Source organism: Cuculus canorus, chromosome 21, assembly GCF_017976375.1.
Source record: "Cuculus canorus isolate bCucCan1 chromosome 21, bCucCan1.pri, whole genome shotgun sequence".
NCBI lineage: Eukaryota > Metazoa > Chordata > Aves > Cuculiformes > Cuculidae > Cuculus > Cuculus canorus.
The window spans coordinates 6,094,554-6,116,162 of NC_071421.1; the positions used below are offsets into that span (position 1 = coordinate 6,094,554).

General features: G+C 40.0%; 1 protein-coding gene across 8 annotated transcripts in view; it reads left to right on the forward strand.

Moving 5' to 3' along the window:
• The window catches only part of PRDM2 (PR/SET domain 2), a 73,605-nt gene that overhangs the window by 34,339 nt on the left and 17,657 nt on the right, over positions 1-21,609 (forward strand). For 6 of the 8 annotated variants that reach the window (XR_008453205.1, XR_008453206.1, XM_054085532.1 and 3 more), the window contains 2 exons: positions 15,833-15,943; positions 16,399-20,770. Coding sequence is in view for 6 of the 8 variants with exons in the window: in XM_054085532.1 (XP_053941507.1) it covers positions 15,833-15,943; positions 16,399-20,770 (4,483 nt within the window). In the remaining 2 variants the exon portion in view is untranslated. Of the gene's footprint in view, positions 1-4,609; positions 4,629-12,436; positions 12,472-15,832; positions 15,944-16,398; positions 20,771-21,609 lie in introns of those variants that run through there. The other 2 variants (XM_054085536.1, XM_054085535.1) reach the window with 2 other exon arrangements.

Genomic DNA, 21,609 nt, shown 5'->3' on the forward strand with positions numbered 1-21,609 from the left:
TGCCACCAGGATGTCATCACTGCGGAAAACGCGGGCAAATGATGCCCTGATTGTCTGGTTTTTAAGTGAACAAGATTGTCTGTTCTTTAAGTCTAACAAGAATTTGATAGACTTATACTTGGAATAAGTCTGAAAGTTTGTTTCCAAACAGAAAAGAGCTTGGAAGAAAAATGCTTGTGCGTTAATTGGAATGTAGCTTGTAGGCAGTTGCTGAAGTTCTATAAGTTCTAGCAAGACTATCATGAAATTAGATTCTTATCTAAGCTCTATTTCCAATAGATTTAATGAGAAATTTAGATAGGAATTCAAAGCTTCAAATCTTCCTAGCTAATGACTGGCAAAAACAAGAGAGGAAGGTGAGGCCAACAGGATAATCTGGAACAAAACCTTGAAATGAAATGTACTTTGATTTCCCAATGTACAAGAAGACTTTTATAACTCCTGTTACAAAGCCACATTTGGGCTGTCAAGGGAACCATTTCTTTTATGGCAGCTTTTATTTGGTCACTATCTAATGTGTTTGGGGTCTTCTAACCAGCAGGAATTTTCTTTTATCCCACATAAATGGGGCACTTTGAATGGGAGACTCTTATTACTGAAAATTCCCATCTTCACTTCTACATGAACGCCCTCAGTTCCTGTGATAGCTGCTGCTCTGAGCTTCCCCGTACAGCAGAATCAAATTGCTATGATTCATTCCAGCCTTGCTGCCTACGAGTTTATGAACAGGAGAAGATAAGCCCTCGTTTCAGAGGGAAAAAAAGTAAATTATCTGCATTTTAAAAAAAAAATTCAGCTCTAAATTGCATGCATTGACCCCCTAAATTCCATATTCCTAAGAATAAACTCTTGGAAATGTGAGGCTTTAGCACATTCAGATATTTTCCAAGCTATTAAAAATGTCACTGTTTTTGCTTTAGTCAGGTTGTATGGTATTTTTGTGAACATTGGGAAATGTGTTTACTTCGCTGCCATAATTACACGGTTAGGGAAGGCTGTAAGGATTGTTTCTTCTTTGGAAGCCTCAGAGGTGCCGTTGTGTATACGCTCCCTGTAGAAGTTTCCACACCTGGAGCCGGTAGGGGCAATCCACAGGTGCTGTCAGCACACTCTCCTGCCAGGCTGGAACTGCCACCAGGGTGCTGGGGCGTGTTCGGAGCAGGAGAGAGATCCCGCATCCTGGGGCTCTTGGGGTGAGGGCTCCAACTTTGTCTGCACAAGCATCCGGTGATGCCACTAAGAAAGCAGAACTTTCTTTACTTTTTCTGACTTCAACAAATGGCCTGAAGGTGGTTGGGAATGTGGTGTAAGGACTGAATGCTGATTATCAGATCTCTGTTAAAAAAAAAGGTGCGAGCACCTTGTGTTGTCTCTCTGTTACTTTGGGTGGTTTTTGTCCTTAACCTAAAATAATAATATGGCTTTTATGACTCTTAAGAGTTGGCATGTTTCTAGCTATTGACTTAGTTCTGGTTACAGCAAATGGATGTATTTATCTAACACAATACAAATATTTTCCTGGCTTATTTGGTTATTCAGATTCTAAAGTGTTTGGTATTTTTTCTTTATACTTCTGCTCTTTTCAACCACACTTCCTTATACTATTTTTTTTCCAAGTTAAAAAAGTAAAATACATCCAGACCTTAGTGGCAGCGTTTCCTAACCAGTTTGCTGGTGCTCTCTTCAGTTATAGAACCTGCAGTGGGAAGAGAAACAGGGCACCAGACAGCTTTTCAGGATTAATCAATTCTTTTTATTGTTGGTCAGGGTTGGCTTTAAAACAATAAGTGACCTGGAAGAAAAAGAAGTTTGGTATTCTGCTATTTCACTGCTAATTTTTCTTTTTTTTAATTAAGCCAGTGTGTTTTGAAATTATTCTCCTCTTTTCTTAGGAAAATACTTTCTTATTTTCCAAAAAATAAGTTTGAAGTTTCTGTTGAAATTTTACTTTCCTTACAGAAATACTTTATTGATTTAGGATTTTCCAAAACTTTCTTAGAACATTCTCCTCTGAATCACAGGGCTCTTTAGATGTTTCTGCTTCAAAGAGAAGGTTTGGTGGTTGCTGTTTTAGGGAAAAGTTTAAAGATAATAGTGTTGGAGGTTGTGTTCATGAACAGGAAGGGGATGAATTCCTGCAGTATAGGAGAACAGACGCTGATTTCCAGAGTGAAACAAGTGCTTTTTGTTTTTATTCCCTCAAGTGACCTGTCTTGTGGTTTAGCATAGTCCTGTTGCTTATAGCAGATGAAGCAAACTCAGTGAGTTACTGACTGCCCCACCTGTATTGCAGTGTTTGGGTTTGCTGTCTCACTGAAATCTGGGTAACTTTTATTCACAGGAATAATCCTTTCTTGAATTCTCCTGCTTTGTCTCATTTCAAGCCAAGGGTCTACCAGACACCGGTGCTCTCTATAGTTTCCTTACCCTCCTGTGCCACTTCTGGCTTCATTTTTTATTTTATAATTGGAGACTCTGGCTTTTACGGTAGCAGGAAGGTAAAGTCAGTGATTGACTTTCAGTGTATTCTTATTTACCTGTAGCTTGAATTATGTCTTAATTTAGTGGAGGCTTTGAGTTCTTGTAATGAGATTCTTTATCTGTTAATGTTCTTTACTGCATTTCTCTAGATGTTTTCTTTTTATGCTTGATCTTTTCAAAACTATTTGAACAGTATTATTCATGTTGATTCATTCTCATTAATGTTACAAACCTGTTTAGTGCTTGTTTTTATTACAGTTTACCGTAGTTTTGCATCAACTGTTTATTTTACGAAAGGAACATCTAATACTCAGTGTAAGTGATCAACAAGCGTGTTTAACTTCAGGTGTGTGCATAGAAAGTTTTGATGGCTGATTTATTTGTGGGAAGAGATGGAGAGACTCCCATTTGTGTGTGTGTGGCTGAGAGCTGTTCTCTTTAATTGGGAGACCTCTGTAAGGTAATTCATGTCGGTACAGTTTTTCTGAAGAGTCTCATGTCACTGGATTACGAAACTGCAAAATAGTAAAGTAATTTTGTATTGCACTCATTAACTATTTAGGAGATTTTCCAAATGAACAAAAAGGAAAACCAGTTGTCAGGCCGGAGTGTGTTTGTTTCTTCACTCTGTCAAACCTTCAAATTTATTTTGTTACTCCTGCGAAAACCCTTATGCAGATTGACAGGGATGACTTTGTTCTGAAGAATTCACACTGGCCTGCACTCGCTGTGTCAAGGTCCTCAAGGCAATGTTACAGCAGTCTGAGTTTCTACTTGAGTTTAACAGTTACTGAAATAAGACTGGTATTTCAGCATTTGTAGCTAAGAAATTAGATCATGTCTGGCTGTCAGATATTCACTAGCAAATATTTACTTACCTTGTATACACTTTTTCCCCTGGACTAAGCAAGGACAATGTTTATTTGGATCAGCAATGCAAGTTATCAAGGATGAAACTTTCAGAAGCGCTTATGAGCTTATCAGGGCTGCTGTTAATTCTGTTGTCACACTTTATGTCAGGGTTCTGCAAGAGCATTTGATAGACTATGATTAATGCTTTAGAACTTCAAAGAGGCAGCATTATTAATGCAATGACTGACGTTAAGTTACTCTAGTGAGAGTATTGTGATAGCTGAAAATCTGTCATCTTGATTATTACTGCAGAATGCCCTGGGAATGGGGAGTCAGCGTCGCTTTGAACCTACATTGAGAGCTGGATGCCTCTCTTCAGTCCGGTCAAATATGAATCTTGTTTTGTTTTGTAGTCCATAAAAAACAATATGGTTATTGATGTGGGAAGACTAGTGTTTCTGAAACTTACTTGATGCATATAGATTTTGGTAAATTTTCCTGTCCATTGCCATTATTTCGAGCAAAGTCCAGTGCAAATTTGTGATGTTGTTGCTGCCAGAATTGGAAACCAAGTGTCGGGGTAGTAAGCTCTGGTGTGAAGCAGCTCAGCTGTGATGATGGCCGAAATCTCTTTACCACTAATTTTGTATTGGAATGTTAAAATACACACTCCTGCCGTGGAGTCATAGTCTTAAAAGGAAACGAGTGTTATATTGCTGCCAAGTATTAGACTTGTTCTGGACTTGTACCAAGCAGTAGGTCATGCCGAGTTTCAGTGAACTGAGTAAAAAATTTACTTCCTGCACAGTGTTGTGTTTCAAGTTGCAGGTAAAGAGCAGGGAGTCCATGTTTCAGACCTTAGGGACCCTTATCAGGGGTTGCAAAAGCAAAGTGAACTTTGTGCTGGAACTTCACTCATAGCTATCAAACCCTTAACTGTTCAGTGTCGGCCTCCAGGCCCTCTGCTCTCATATACCAGAACTGTGTTTTTTCTGGTTCCTTGCCTGCAAATGAAAATGTCCAAGTTACTTTCCAGTGAAGTTTTATTTTGCCATTCTGTTTTAGTTGACATTTTATGCTATGAAAATGTGTGCAAAAAAACTTCTACAGCTTTAAAGCCTGATTTGATCCAGGCAGGTTAATCTTGAATGTAGCAGTTAACTGAGCAGAAAACAAATGCATCTGTGCTCTGACTAGACTTTGCTTTCACTTTATTTGGAACATGAAGGAAGCTGCCCTTCTCTGTCCTGACTTTATGAGCCTGTTGGCCTTTCTGGATTTCATAAATTAAGCAGGTACCAGTTTGAGGCAAACTCTAAACTTAGTAACTTCTGTTGTTGGTTCTGTTACCATGAGTGCCAGCTGTTGCTTTTGTCCTCTAGTGCTCTCATCTCTCTCAATGCGGGAACATTGTGGTAGAGTTCCTTTGGAGATGTGCTTCAGTATGTTTTTATGTTATCAGAGAAGACTGAAAAGCGGTTCTGTGAGAAATATCAACGGGCTGTGGCTGACGTGAGTGAAGGACTGGGCTTCCCAGAGAAAGCTAGGCAAATCTCATGATTTCTCTGCAGATAAAATTGGTTCATGGGCTATGTTGTACATGAAGTTAAGGAGTTTACGTAATGTTTACCTTTATTCTTTTATATATTAGAAAGGATCTGCAGTGATGTTCTGCCTTGTGACCGTGGATTGTCACTCTGAAGTTGGGAGAGGAGTCTTTCCAAATTTAACAGATGCAGAGAAGCGAAATTTTCATGCCTGCAAATGCGTCGTGACAGTAGCTGCTTGTTAACTATTAAAGCTGTTCCTTGTTAGGTTGGAGACCCAGTTCGTAAAATACTATCATATTTTAATGATGGCTAATGGAAACAGAGCGCATATTTACTATAGGAAGTAGTTGGTAATTCCGTTGTTGTCATCCCTGCTGAAGTTATTAATCCTGTTGTTTTCTTATCTTGTAGGAATGAGCGCATGTCATTTGACAGAGGTTGTTGTTACATCTCTGTTCTTGGTGTCTGAGCAAAAAGCTTAGGGAAATTAGTAATGCTATTTTTGCAATAAATAACAACCTTTGAAAAAGATTCTCATCAATGAAAGTGTGCACCGTGTGTGTTTTTTCCCCTATTGGATCGCCATAAAGATTGGCTCTGCAGGTTGTGCTGGAGAAAAATAAGACAATAAGAAGGTTAAAGGGAAGAAAGCTATCAGTGTGTGCTGAGGAAGGGGATGAAGTCCATTGTAAAACATAAGGGGTGATTTGACTGAAAATACTTTCCTGTTGGAGAAGAGTTTCTAACAAATGCTGTGATGTAGGAGTGGTTAAAGGATTTAGTTGGGAGGAAAAAAAGTAACAGGAGGCCTTTGAGTGAATGTAAACAAAAAATGTGAGTGCGACAGTGTAGCAATTGTGAGAGGTTTCATTTTATACATGGGAGACTTAATCTGGTGGTAGCAGCACTGTCCGGATCCTACATCTGTGAGAGGCTTTGCTCTTATTTCCTCAGCATTGGGGACTCCTGTTACAGTAATCCTGGAGCTCTGGCTGGATACAAAGGCAGTCCTGTTTCCTGGGAATTGTAGCCCTTGTACAGCTGCGCTCTCCAAGTAAAGCCACAGCCCGTGGCTGGACAAACGTTTGGATAAACTGTGCATTCTTGTTTTTCTGTGCATTTGTAGCTTCTCTGTGACCTTTTGAGAGTTCGGTGTGGTGTGGTGGACTGAAACGACAGCAGAATGCTATCTTTATTGTCTGCTACTAGAGTTGAACATAACCGCTTCAAACAGTGGAATAAAATGTCAAGAAAAGCCCTAAGTAGTTACTTTTAAAGATAATTTAACTAAAATCCCAGGTGTTCTTGCTCTAACCCTCTCAAATGTTTAGTGATCCAAACAGGACCATGACAAATATTTGGGTTATTTATTACAGATAAAGACAGACTGATCTAATAGAGATGATTTTAAACTTTGTGGTACATGTAGTTACGAGAGGTCTTTCATTCACATTATCTTGAAAGCGATGCTGTCAAAATGCATGTTATTTCTTAATTATCTGAGTTTAGCTTCATTTTGGGGTCAGAAAAACATTTCAGGGAGAGCTACAGTGGATGTAGAAACAATGTTTTCTGGATTCAAGGAAACATTCATTAAAACCAGAGATTTGAATTTGGACTAATTCCTTGTGTTTAAATACAAATTTTAGATGCTCCTTTTTTAACTGACTTGTACATAAAAACTGGCTAAATATAGAGAACGCCAGTTATTTCTGGAATATCCGCATGCCAGCTGTCATTTCTTTTGCTGCTCCTTTTGTTTTAATAATTAGCAAAATAAAAACTAGTGGAATATAACCCCCGAGAAGAATGTTCATCGTGCTGTCTGTAATGGGGTGGCTGTGGTCAGCTATCAAGTGACTGGCTAGGAATTTGTAGTGAATGGTGAGAGGTTGTCTTATTAGGGAGGGCAGGAGGCAGAAATACACAGCAACGTTGAGTGAGGGAGAAATTCTAGAGCAGGTCTGATTGCATGTTTGTGTACTCTGCATCTGCTGTTTTAGTTGTAGAAATATTGGCAGAGGGGCAGAAATAACATTTTTAAGTCTTGCTAAGATAAAAGCTCTGTGTTTAATTACTTACACTTAATTGTTTCATCACAGCTCTTGTGTGGGTTACAATTGCATAGAATTAAACCCTGTGGATGTTTGTTTGCTGTGTGTTGTAATTGGTAGGTGACTTTCTGTACTAGTTAAGTCATTATGGATGAGTAACTCTTCTAGTCTATAAAAGCAAGCCTTCCTGTGATTTGTGCTCAGGTCAGAAGGCAACAACATCTTAAGGATCTGAGATAACTGCAGTGTGGACTGTGAACTATTACAAATTGATAATATAAACTACTTTTTGCCCCTCTTTCTTTTACAGAGGGTGATGGTTCATCATTTACTTTACAAAACATGAAGTGTATCAACAAGACTGGAGGTAATTGCTGTTTCAGGTGTTGTGGACTGGTATAATACCACACACTTAAGATGCACTTCCAGCTCATGGGGATTTTCAGCCTAAATGTTTGGGGTTTTTAAATTTTTTTCATCTGAATTTTGTAAATAGCTTTGACTAAGATGTTCTGAGCTTGTGAAGAACTCCATGTAGTGGCAATATATTCCCTTTTGCTTCTTGCAACCTGTTGCATCATTTCTTTATGTTGGCATGCCATACCCTATGATGCCATGCTAACATTTCTTGTACTGATTGTTAGATAATTTAAGAAGTTTGGGGTGAGATACGGTAACATGATCTTCAGCGCTGTCATTAAAGCAGGGATTTTTGCCAAACACTTGCAGAAATTGGTGTTTTAAATAGCACAGCTCCAAAATTTCTTAGGCTTTCCATGGCAACAAGTTCATCTGTTATGCAAATGTCACGTTAACTGTCTCTGTAAATGCATTGCTCTATTTCGTTTCTGCAAAATGGGTAGTTAGTGCTTGGTACAACTATATTTTAATACATATATGCAGTTAGGTGTAAGTGCATCTGGCTTCGAGTGTATTAAATTATCTTCCCAAGGCGAGGCTTTATTGCAACATTTATAATGTGTTTGGAAAATGGCAGTGATTAAAATGCTGGGATTTGTATGCGAAGTGATGGTTAATGTGTAGCAATGTGTTTATACAACAGACAGTCTGGTAGAATTAGAACTACTGTGAAGTTTGTCTCCTGTGCTTATTCTATTCCTGTTTATCCTCTTCTGCAGTGTAAGCATGGAAGTATCTTTTTCAGGATGCGGAGTTGCAAGTTCTGCTGGAAAAAAATTACAGAAGAACCTTTGCTCGCAGTGTTTGCTGTAATTCATGGTGTCTGGCAGCCGATTGTCGCTGCTGATGATGTTTGTGGTCTCGAGCAGCAGCAGTAGTACTGGGTACTGAGTTTCAATTGGAAAGCCCTCTAAGTTCCTTCAGTCCAGCCATCAGCCCAACTCCACTGTGCCTGCTAAACCATGTCGTAAAGTGCTATGTCTACACGATTTTTAACCGCCCCCCCAGGGGTGATGACTCCACCACTGGCCCGGGCAACCTCTGCCAGTGCTTCACCACTCTTTCGGTAGAGAAATTCTTCCCAATATCCAGTCTAAACTTCCACTGACACAACTTGAGGCCATTTCCTCTCATCCTGTCCCTTGTTACTTTGGAGAGAAGACCAGCACCCACCACACCTTTCCAGGAGCTGCAGAGAGCGATGAGGTCTCCCCTCAGCCTCTCTCTTCTCCAGGCTAAACAACCCCAGGTCTCTCAACCGCTCCTCATCCAGGTCTGTAGCACAAGGATGGGACTTTGGCTATTGATAATTTCCATGGTTTTTCCAGTTTTTAAATATATGGCTGTATGTATTATGCCTCTCCACCTTTCAAATTATTTGATATATTAAGTTTGAGCAGATTGACAACACCGAGCTAAGATCTTCTGTAGCTTTAAATTATTCTCATGGTTCTCAGATATTCTCTTACGTTGAGATAATTTTTGTACTCTCTGAAACAACTCAAGGCAGTTGTAGTGTTCCATGTGCTTAACTCTGCCTAAAATTATGCCTGCATAAACTAGTTGTATCTGATAACTTTACAGTGGTATTGCAAGAAAAATGGCCCAATGAATATTTATAATAATGATAGAATGAGGAAAACAGGGTAATAAAGGTGTTTAAATTCTGTCTTTTCCTGCAGATTTTCGTACATTCCTGACAGTGTTGTTAAAATGGGCCTCATGATGGTACTGTGTGTGTAGCCGTTCTGATTTACTTAACGTCCCTTTTTAATGAGATGTTTGTTTCAAAAATTATTCTGTGGCTTGAATTTCACCCTCGGACTTGCTTTAATAGGAATAAGAACATGCTGCTCTTGCATCCTTTCTATGTCCTTCTTTAGAATTCAGTTTTGGAAAGATCAATGTTGAAGACAGAACAGTCGGTTAGCGTTGTCATCCTTGGTCTGTACTTGAGAATGGGAGTGATGGGTGCCTTCCTCCCCAGGGGAAGGATTCTGTCAGAGGGTGTTGGGAAGGGTTTATGTGTCTGTGTGCAGCAGAGTGTGGCGTGCATCTCTGTAGCCCAACTGGAAAGTGCTCCTACAGTAGCGTATCCTGTACTAACAGTGAAATGAAACGCTTTCTGTAGCCTGACTCATCCCAATTCAGTCTGGAAAAGAAAATCCACCACCAAGGCTGTTCTGTGGTAGCTCTGGAGTGGCTGGACCTTGGGAGGAATCCTGTTGGGATCTGCAGTGATGCTTCTTGCCAGCACAGGAGCATTTTTACCCAGAGCATTTGGTAGGCAGTGGTTTTGTGTTTTGTTTTGGTTTAAGTTGGAAGCTTTGGAGTTCAAAAGCCATTCCCTCCCCAGGTAATAATGTGTGTGTGTGTGTGTGTGTTCAGAAATACACTTCAGAGCTTTTCAGCTATGTTTCCTCTTAATCAAGTTTCAAAGCGATATTAAAATACAGGTAGGTAAAAGGAACTTTGGTTTGTTGTTACCAGTGATGTTATGTAAGAAATACTGGCAGTTGATGTCATAATATTTTAAGTAACTTTGTTATAACAAAAGCACAATTATTGAGGTGTTCTCTTTCAAGGTTGTCATCTTCTTTTTTCTTAGCTGTGTTTACTGGCATTGTGACTTATTTTTACTCACTTCTCTTTCTCTAGTAATGTGCAGTGTAACATGTTGAACAATGTAGTGGAATAACCTCACCTGTCCTAGGTCGTCACTTAAAACATTGGTCAGCAATTTAAGGAGGATTTAATTACTGTAGGCTCTGAGATGGTGGATGCCACAGTCAGATATTCTTTGATGCAGTAATGTGATGGAGGCGCAAACTTTCAGTGCTTAACATGCAGCCCCTGTTCAAAAATTAATAGCTGCGAAGAACCCGTAGTTTATACATTGAAATGTGGCTGTTGGCTTAGATCTTTAAGTAAAATATTTGCAGAACCTTGTGGGTTTGAGGTCACGTTTTCAGCAGGTTCTTGTAATCCCTGTGATTATAGGAATTATCCTCATACATGTATCTTTATGTATATAATGCATCTGGCTTTCCTTAAATGTGAAGTGTTCATAGCTGGTCGCAGTGGTTGTGAGCAGTTCCTAACACAGGTATGGTGGCGTTCGTTTAGCCAGGTGGTTTCTGCTGTGACTTTGCAGTCTGAGTAGGTGCTGGTGGATAATAGCAAAGGGTTCTGTAAACAGCATTTCACTGTGTAATGAACCGTGGGTAGTGTAGAGTAAAAAAAATAAATCTGAAAGCAAAGAAAAGACTCTTAAATGGCAGCAGAGGAAAACGTGTTAAAAGAACAGCTTTAGTGTTTACGTCTTCGTAACGGGCATTTTAAATTCAATGCCTTTTTCTGATGCTTAGTTACTTTAATCAATTCCATTTATTAAATATGTAAGGTCTTTAGCATTTATGTACTGTGACATTTGCAGTTGGGCAGGATTTTGAGAAGTCACTGCAGCATGTTTCTGCATTTTTTCACGCTCCTCCAGCTGACGCAACTTGGATTTAATTTTTTGGAGCAATTTATGCTGTTATTTTGGATATGGCCTTTTTGTGTATAAAAGGCATTCATTTTTTCTAGCCTGTCTTCCAGAACAAACATCTAGTCAGATTTTTACAGATGCCTGAAGGCTTAAGGAATTTACTTGGAAAACCATGACATCTACCAGTATTCTGGACAGAGGAACAGAGGAGTTCTGGTCCACAGCAGACATTTCTGAAATTAAAAATCAAGTTCCGTCAGTATTTCAGAATTCATTTTTCAGAATACTATGGAAATGGTCATGCAGTTGTCTTATGCTGAATTTTCCATAAGGATTTTTTAGTTTGTATGTACTTTCAGTCTTTATTTCATCCTCCCCAATGCCAAAATACTGATTTCAAGAGGAGGAGAAAAAATCAGAAGTTGAATTACAGAATAGTAGCAACTACTGCGTGGGATTGATGCAAACTTCTGCTCATCTGAACCAGTCCCAAAGGGATTTGAATAGCAAGTTTGTATTATTTACACTGTAATTTGCATCGTGAAATTCTGTTGTGATCATGGTTTGTCAGAGTTTGTCATCTTTTTTCCCTTTAGCCACGTGCTTCCAAGGTGGCTGTGCTTATCTGTGCTCTAAGAATGTTTTTCGAGGGTCTCTGAGGTAGCTTCTGCACTGCTTTCTGGGAGACCTGAGATTTGGGCAGGTACCAGTAATTCTTTGCACTTATTAACCCAAGATTTTTGGGGAGGCAAATGCCTGCCTTTTATCTCTCTTGTGAGTGATCAAAACAGTGTTTGAGATGTGAGCGTCCTTGCTTTTTCTGATCTTAACTGGAACATGTTTGGTGCTACACTTAAAGGTTATTAGAGATAATAGAGCCTTGTACAGTTTAGCAATACTTAATTATAGAATTCGGCTCCAAGTATATGGAAAGACTGTGTTTAACTTCTTCCCCCTGGCGTCTGAGCATGCTTATCCCATCCCACCAGACAGACAACAATCCAGTTGTTTTACAGTTCCTTAATTTTTCTGGTTAACAGCAAAAATACGAGCACAGATAACTGTAGGTTGTCTTGAGATGTATTGGTATAGTCAGTAAAATGATGCATGCCTAAATACAGATAATTTCTCTATTTTAAATTCTTGCTCTGTTACCTGAACTCCTCTGAAATAAGTGGGACAGCAATAGTGTCTGCCAGTAGATCAGCAGTAGTGGGACATCTCCTCTGTCTGTTGCAACGTTGTGCTAAATGTTACTCGAATGTAAAGGCAGATGATGTTTGTCTTGACCTATCTACAACATTGGTGTAGGAAAGGGGAGAAAAGGGAGCCATGTTTAAGAATTAAGTTGCAAGACAAAAACTGATACATTCCTCTCTCGACCTTTGCCACTGCAGACACGTAGCTACTTTCCATCTGTTCCTTTCATTCATTTCCCTCTGCCTCTTTCTTTTGCAATTCCTTTAATGCACACACATATGTTAAGTTCTGCCCTTCATTTATTCTTTTGTCATTGTTTCCATTTCACTTTCCCTGTGTTTCATTCCTGTATCTTTCTTGTTTAGACCAAGTGGAGGATCCAGCTGGCAGTAGCAGCCATGTAGGACCCTTCAGGAACCTGATGGTAAGTGCACGTGTGTACTTATGCTCAGGCTTCCACCAGGTTCTGTATTCTGAGGCATTTTCCTCCTCCTGCAGGCTTCTACTAGTTCTTGGTACCTCAAACCATAAGAAAGTTAAGGGACAGACCTTGGGCTGCTTGTTGGTATCCTTTATACTGGAATAGTTGGTTGTGTTTTTCTTTGAAAATGTGCAGGAATTATGCAAATCTTGCAGGATCACATGGGTTTAGGAAGCACTTTGAGAACTCACAAAGGAAAGTCTACCAAAATCACCTTGTATGATCTTCAAAAGGTCCTGAGCTCCAGGTATGTGGAAGCTGGGAGAGCATTCCGATGGGACGTTTGCTATTACTCAGTTCTGAAATTCTCTTCCTGGGCATCTGCTGTTGAACGCTCAGGGTCATGAAATGGCTGAATCTGGGACAGTCATTGCCTTGCTCGAGTGTAGTGGATTCCTTTAAGCTTTACAAAGAAAGGATAGAAAAGGAACAAACCGAAGCTGATAATAGGAAAACACTGAAATTCGGTTGGTGTTTGTAGTTAATATATGTTAGAAATGATCTGACACATCTAAAACTACATAAGGATGCAAGCAGTTTTGCTCACTATTCTGAGGAAGGGCAAGTAGATGCTGAATGAATCTTCTCTTTGAATGCGTGTATGCTTTAAAGACCACAAACTTGAAACATTTCCAGCTCTATCCATCAGCGGTTTGCATCGTGGGCAGGTGGCTTTGGGGTTTGTTGGTTTTTTAGGACTACGGCAAGAGAACTTGCAAATGATCTGCTTTCCATCAATAGGATATGGAAATATGTGAGTTAAGTCACCCCATTTTGGGTACAAATCCTGCTGTTCTAGTGATTTCCCAGAATATGTTTGGATTTGAGTTACTGTAAATTTACTATTGTATGATAGATGCTTTGGAAAACCTGTGTGCTTTAGCACTTACGAGTGATTTTTGTTGTTGCTTTTACGTACTTTACCTCACACTGCGAAGAGCACAATGTATTTCTCATCCTATTATAAGAAAGAATTAATCAGGTCTTGATGTGGAACGTTTTGCAGTAACCTGTGATTGTGCTGTGAAGTTCAGTGCTGCTGTAGAATTGCCCAGTGACTTCATCTCCGGTACCATCATGTGCTACACCATTGAGTAAAGTTTTGTCTCTATCCCTGGCCAGGTTTGGCATAGCTGAGGAGGGGCCTGTGGGCCAGTCCGTTCCTTTGGTTTTCTGGTTTCAGCTGTAGAGGTGAGAGATGAATCTAGAATTTTATCATTTAAGTGAAGATATTGATGTCGGTCTTCAAAGGATGAGCATTCTGCAGAAAAGTTGGTAGCTCTGAAAGAGTTGTAGCAATTAAATACTTTTTGTTATGTCGCACCAAGGTGCATTATGATACACATTTGTTTTCCTAGAAATGTACTGAAATTTTCTGTTTAGACCTTGCCTAGGAATGGGACTGTTTGATTGTGTTACTGTGCATTTCAAAAGAGATTTCGGGTGGCTTGGCAGGTATTTCTGGAAACTTGTTTGAAATGTTTCATGCTCAGGTCCTGGCACGACCAGTTGTGATTACAAACAGAGCTGCTGATGGTATAAAAAATCATGTTACAGTGGGACATTCAGGGGCCTGGCAGGTAAAGATGTTCTCAAACTATTTATGCCTGTGTGAACAGTAAGATACACGCTAAATCTTCTGACAATTTGGTATAAAATAGAACTGAACATTGTCTTGTCAAATAAACCTGCTTTGGTTCATTCTAGCAGGTTTAGACATAGGGATTGTTCTGGTATTTGTGCGTTTTGTGAGACAGTTCCCTTTAGAAAGGGTATGTGTGTATTTTCCAAAGGTGACAAAGTCTTTCTGAGCGATGTTGTCAGGTTCTCAGACTAACAACTGTTAAAAGAAAATGGAGGAAAAAAAAGGATGATTACAAACATGAAGCTGGATTTGGGGAGAGCCTGTTAACTCTGCGCTCCTTGAGAGGAAATACAGATGATTATTTAGAGAGGATAGGATGCTCCAATAAAAACATGCATTTCCTTTTAAAGCTGACCTGTCTCTGATCTGTTCTGTTGGAGGGGATACATACTTGGAAATTTTCAGTTTGAGTAGAGGAATGTTTTTTAAAAGGCATTTCAGTTTCTTGGCTCAAGATGTGAAAAATATTTTTGAGGAAATAAAAAGGAAGAATTTGTTGACAGGGTTGTGAGTTGGAAGAATGTGCTTCTAAATAAGAAATGTATGTAGGACTATGATGCTCACTTGTGATTAGAGGGAAGGGTCAGTGTAGAATTTTGTAGAAAAAGTAGAATTTTGTGTGTTAGAGCAAAGGAAGAATTGGAATTGCTGCTTCTGGACGGTTTGTGTCCCTAAGAGGTGGTGTGTGTGACGTTTCAGAGGAGGTCAGTGTCTCAGCCTCAGTATTGTATATAAATTCACCGTACTGTGCAGGTAATATGGTCTTTGTCGTGAACTGAATTGCAAGATCTTAAAGTTTCACTTGTTATTACAGTCATCATCATTTCTATGTGTTATAAAACTGAATCTTTAGAGTAATGGAAAAAAATTAACAGTGTCACTCTATAGTGCATTGGTGAATGAGGTTTTCCATTTCACTATGTCTCACATCACTGATTAGATCTTCCCAGAATGTCATTTTGCCCTAATCTTCATTGCGTTCATCATGTGCAACTAATACATCCTTCTTAATTTTGCTAACAGAAGGTGTTAGGAACGTTGCCCATGTCCGTGGACACAAATGAAATACCTTTATATTTTACTGTTACCCCGTTCCATCATATTTGGTTTTACCATCTTTGCTTTGATCAAGATTGTGCTGCTTTTAATCTTCTCATGTTATTGCTTCATTGCTTTTAGTGTTCAGAACGTTGATACAAATAGAGAAGCCTCTATGGGTTTCTGCTGCGTAAGGTCTTCCAATTACCATTAAGGATTAATAGTGTATTAAGAAATTTGATATTTTCCATATACTTTAATCGCCACGTGAAGGTATCGGGTAGCTCTATGATGTGAGCTGGTTAACTCTGGGCAGTACATGTCTGGTTTAGCCTGTTATTGCTTTGAAAAGGAGTCAAGTATTTTGGGGTCTTAGATTCGCAGAAAACTCATTGTTGTCTTTACTTTTGATCTCTTCTGGGTTCTACAGATGTGCTGCTTTCCTTCTTACTGTGAAACGCTCTCGTTCTTACTCATCTGCTGTTTGTATTCCTCAGGAAAACAGAGTTGCTACAGAAGTGTGTTATATTCCAGAGCTGAGTGTTTTAACTCTGCCACTCAAATATGAAAAATTAGAATTGTTGAACGGGAATAAATGTTGGGCTTTTTTTTCCTCCCCAGGAAAGAAAAAGACTCAGGAAGGTAAAAACAAGGGAAAGAAAGCGGCGGATACAAAACAGAAAAAGGCTGATTTGGATTCTCCTTCTGCAGAAATGAGGGATTCTAAAGAGGGTGAGTTCTCATGTCTTTTTTTGCTTTCTAGCTATCTTTTTGAATCAAAGGACACTTCTTGTCATGGTATGTTAATGTTACCTTTGTGCAGCATCCTGAACATGTTTATATTGTGTGTCCGAACATTTTTATTAGTAAGGAACTGGGATATCAGGAATATGTATGAAGTCCTCTTCAGGCTGTTTTGGGTTTCTGGGCCACAGTGTTCAGTCCAAAGATTCTCAGTTAAGTATGAACAGTTGCCTACATTTTGCTTAAGTTCCAGAGGCAGAATTTCTGAATGCAGTTTTACTTTCAGTACTGAATCACAACAGTGAGAAATGAACTGTATATTGTGGCTGGTTATAAATGTTGGATATGTTGGGTCAGAGGAAAAGGTAGGAGAAAGATGCAACGTACATTGAAATGTTTGGTAAAAATGTCTCATGCTTTTCTTCTCCTACTTTTTGCATCAGGTCATAAAGAGGAAGATGAAACGCCTTCCGTTTCTGCTGTGCTGTCCCTGGAACAAACAGCCGTGATTCAGGAAATGGTAAATCAAGATGTACTTCCGAAGCTGATGATCCCCAGTCCTACCAGTGAGCCACAATTGGTGACTGAAGACAGACAAGGAGAAGCAATAAACTGTGCATCAGATGATTTAGATGATGATGATGGTGAGGAGGATGATGACGAGGAGGATGAAGAGGAGATAGAAAATACTAGTATGCCTAAAGAAAATGCTGAAATGCCTTTGATATGTGAAGAAAAGTTAGACTCTGTGGAGGAGCAAAAGAGTACGTCGGACGAATCTCCAGAAAGCTCTCCAAAGAAAAAGCTTGTTGTGAAAATTCCAAAAGGGAGGGGTGAATCAAACGGTGATGTTCAGGAAACATTCATGTTTCCCTGTCAGCATTGTGAGAGAAAGTTCACAACGAAGCAAGGACTTGAACGCCACATGCACATCCACATATCTACTCTTAACCACGCTTTCAAGTGTAGATATTGTGGGAAAGCCTTTGGTACTCAAATTAACAGGCGAAGACATGAGCGTCGCCACGAGGCAGGACCAAAAAGGAAACCGTTCTTAACACTAACGTCATCACAGCACTTGGATAATGTTGCTGATAACCAAGTAATTGTGGATGATGGTCTTAAAGATGACTTGAATGTTTCCGGTCTTGTACAAGATTCGGTCATCTTGGATTCTGAGAAAGTTTCCCAAGAAATGTCAAACTCCGTTTCTGCTGAGGAAAATAAGGAGCCCAAAGAATTGCATCCATGCAAATACTGCAAAAAGGTTTTTGGAACTCACACCAACATGCGGAGACATCAGCGCAGGGTTCATGAGCGTCATCTTATTCCCAAAGGTGTCAGAAGAAAAGGATTCTTCACTGAAGAGCCACCACTTCCAACAGAGCAGGCCCCACCAGTCCAGAGTGTATACATAGCAAGTACAGAAATAGAAGAGGACGGTGAAGTAGATGATGTCTATATTATGGATATTTCCAGCAATATCTCTGAGAATTTAAATTATTACATTGATGGTAAAATCCAGTCCAATAGCAGCACGAGCAATTGTGATGTGATTCAGATGGAGTCCAACTCTGCAGACTTGTATGGGCTAAACTGTATAATCAGTCCTGTCACAGTGGAAATCTCCTCAAATGTCAAAGTTACGCAAACACATATGAATGAACCTCCCAAGGAGCCCTCCAGCAGTGGGAGCAATGAATCCAAAAAGAGAAGAACTGCCAGCCCTCCTCTTGTACCAAAAATAAAAACTGAAATAGACCCAGAACCTATAACTCCTACTAGTTCTTTAAATCTTCCTCTTACCATTTCACCAGAAAGCTTACCTTTTCATAAAGAAAAAGGTGTTTATTTGTCATCAAAATTAAAACAGCTTCTTCAGACACAGGACAGTAAGAAGGTAACTCCGGCGAGTGAAATCCCTAAACTAGGACCTTCTGTTACTTCATCACCTATTTTGCCTCCAGTATCCAGTAGATTTAAAAGGAGGACCAGCTCTCCTCCCAGTTCTCCGCAGCACAGTCCAGTACTTCGAGACTTTGTTAAATCAGGTGAGGGAAAAACTGTGTGGAATGATAATATTCGGAGTTCAAAAATGCCAAAGTTGGAAAGCCACAGCAACTCACCTGCTTGGAGCTTGACTGGAAGGGAGGAGAAAGAGACTTTGAGCCCTCTTTGCTTTGAAGACTATAAATTATCAAAAGACTGGACAGCAGCTCCGGCTTTTGGCAGCGTGTGCAACCAGCAGCCACTGGATTTGTCTAGTGGTGTGAAACAAAGGTCTGATGCCAAAAATAAGAATCAGGTTCCCTGGGAGTCTGTTTTAGATTTAAGCGTGCATAAGAAGCCTTGCAGTGATGCTGAAATTCGGGAATATAAAGAAAATTCCATACAGCCAACCTGTAGTGGTGTTAAAAAGAAGAAACCGACCACTTGCATGTTACAGAAAGTTCTGCTGAACGAGTATAACGGAACAGATGCCGCTCCAGACAGCACCCTGAGTGTAAACAGTAGTGAGAGCCCAAGCAAATCCTTGGAGCCTCCAGCAGAACCTGACATGGATCCCAGTTTATCAGCATCATCTTCTCTTGACACTCAGCCCCTTAGTTCCTCTGTTTCCCCTGTGCCACAGGCATCTACTGTACCTGTCGTGTGCCAGCTGCCTCCTTTGTTAATACCAACCAATCCTCCTTCCCCACCACCCTGCCCGCCTGTGTTAACAGTTGCTTCATCACCTCCTCCCCTTCTTCCAACAATGCCGTTACCAACTCCAGATGTCTCTGCCAGTGCTACTAACACTTCTTCCTGTCCATCCCCACTGTCTAACACGACTACGCAGTCCCCGCTACCGGTTCTTTCACCTACGGTTTCTCCTTCTCCGTCTCCCGTTCCTTCTGTTGAGCCTCTTATTTCTGCTGCTTCACCTGGTCCACCTACGCTCTCTTCTTCGTCTTCCTCCTCCTCGTCCTCCTCTTTCTCCTCCTCTTCATCTTCTTCATCTCCCTCTCCACCTCCTCTTTCTGTAGTTTCTTCTGTTGTTTCCTCTGCTGATAACCTTGAAAATACTCTCCCAATAATAAAACAGGAAGAACCGGAAAATGAGCAACAGAAAGCAAGAGAAGATCCTCATACTTCAAGTGAATCAGGAGTAGTGCAGGAAACGTTCAATAAAAGCTTTGTGTGCAATGTCTGTGAGTCACCTTTTCTTTCTATTAAAGACCTAACGAAGCATTTATCCATTCATGCTGAAGAATGGCCCTTCAAATGTGAATTCTGTGTACAGCTTTTTAGGGATAAAACAGACTTGTCGGAACATCGCTTTCTGCTTCATGGAGTAGGAAATATCTTTGTTTGCTCGGTCTGTAAAAAGGAATTTGCTTTTTTGTGCAATTTGCAACAGCATCAGCGGGATCTCCATCCAGACAAAGCGTGCACACATCATGAGTTTGAAAGTGGGACTTTGAGACCCCAGAATTTTACTGACCCCAGTAAGGCGAACGCGGAGCACATGCAGAGCCTGCCAGAAGATTCTTTGGAACCTTCTAAAGAGGAGGAAGATGAAGATCTAAACGATTCCTCTGAAGAGCTTTATACTACTATAAAAATAATGGCATCTGGAGTAAAATCTAAAGATCCAGATGTTCGTATGGGCCTCAATCAACACTACCCAAGCTTTAAACCACCTCCATTTCAGTATCACCATCGTAATCCTATGGGTATTGGAGTTACTGCAACGAACTTCACTACCCACAATATTCCACAGACTTTTACTACTGCCATTCGATGCACAAAATGTGGCAAAAGCGTTGATAACATGCCCGAGTTGCACAAACACATATTGGCCTGCGCGTCCGCCAGTGATAAAAAGAGATACACGCCTAAAAAAAATCCAGTACCACTGAAACAGACGGTGCAGCCGAAGAATGGCCTGGTGGTTATAGCTGGCCCAGGAAAGAATGCCTTCAGACGAATGGGTCAGCCTAAAAGACTTAATTTCAATGTTGAGATTAGCAAAATGTCCTCAAATAAACTAAAAATAAGTGCATTGAAAAAGAAAAACCAGCTCGTTCAGAAAGCTATCTTGCAAAAAAAGAAATCTGCCCAGCAGAAGGCAGAACTGAAAAATAATCCGTCCGAGTCAGACTCCCACATCTGCCCCTACTGTAACAGAGAGTTTACTTACATTGGAAGTTTGAATAAGCACGCGTCATACAGCTGTCCCAAAAAACCCATCTCTCCTTCCTCTAAAAAGAATTCTTCCAAAAAAAGTGTAAGTTCTTCACCTGCGAGCAGTGAAAAAGGCAGCAACCAGCGCCGGCGAACAGCAGATGCGGAAATCAAAATGCAAAGCATGCAGCCTCACCTGGGCAAGACTAGAGCACGGACCTCAGGACCCGCACAAATCCAGCATCCTTCTGCATCCTTTAAATCGAAACAAAATGTTAAATTTGTACCTTCCATGCGATCCAAAAAGCCAAATTCATCTTCGTCCTTGAGGAACTCTAGTCCTGTAAGAGTGTCCAGAATGTCCCACGTTGATGGGAAAAAAACTAAGGGGATCACTAAGAACAATTCCTCTGGAATGTCGAGCAAAGCATCCCGGAAATTGCACGTCAGAATACAAAGGAATAATAAAGCCGTTTTGCCAAGTAAGTCTGCGGTGGCGAGTAAGAAAAAGGCAGACAGGTTCGCTGCGAAATCTAGAGAGAGGATCGGGGGACCTATCACACGAAGCCTGCAGCAGGCAGCAAACGCAGAGGCAGCAGAAAGCAAAAGAGATGAAAGCAGTACAAAGCAAGAACTAAAAGATTTCAGGTAAGCATTTAATTTGAAGTTGAAACAACACAGGAACACGTTGCTTACTGTTTTGCCGATTTTCTTGGTCTTTTTATGAGTTTCTCATACTTAAATAAAAAGAGGTTGCTTTTCCTAAACCATAGTTCAGCCGCTCAGTCATGCTGAGGTGTGATGTACATACTTGATGCATTTTGTCATGTTGTCATGAAATAAGGCATAGTTTTGTATAGAGAATATCTTCAATTATAAACTGAATTGAAAACCCTGGGAAAAAAAAAAGGTGTCAGTGCCTGAGTTCAAATAAACTTCACGTCATTAAACTTCATGTTATTGGAGACGATGACCTTGTATTTGATCTCTAACGTGTACAGTGGCCCAAAATCATTCTAGATTTTGTTGATGGTGGTTCACTAAGCTAAAAGTCCTGACTGCATTTTTTTACTCATTAAAATAACTTGCGTTGTTGGGTTTTAATAAAAAGAACTCTCTGCATATCATACAAGAAAAAAAGCCATGACCAAATACTTCAAAAGTGTATCTCATCCGAAACAGATCATTAATATAAGGGAAATAGATGTGTAAGAAAAGTTACTTGAATGTGTAAATTTGTTACAAATATCATGCTCTTATGTTTCAGTATAAACAGATTTTATAATGAAAGTTCTGTTTCTTTTTGAGAAGAAGGATTTTAATCCCCCAAAAAAGAACAATACTTCAATAAATAAATAAAACCTTAACCTATGTGCTCGAGTCCCGACTTACGTCTTCATGTAGCCTCTCAAATCAGTAGGATGTTTTGCAAACTAACTTTTATTGGCATGTTCCTGCCCTGTTACTCTGGATATAGGTCTCGTGTA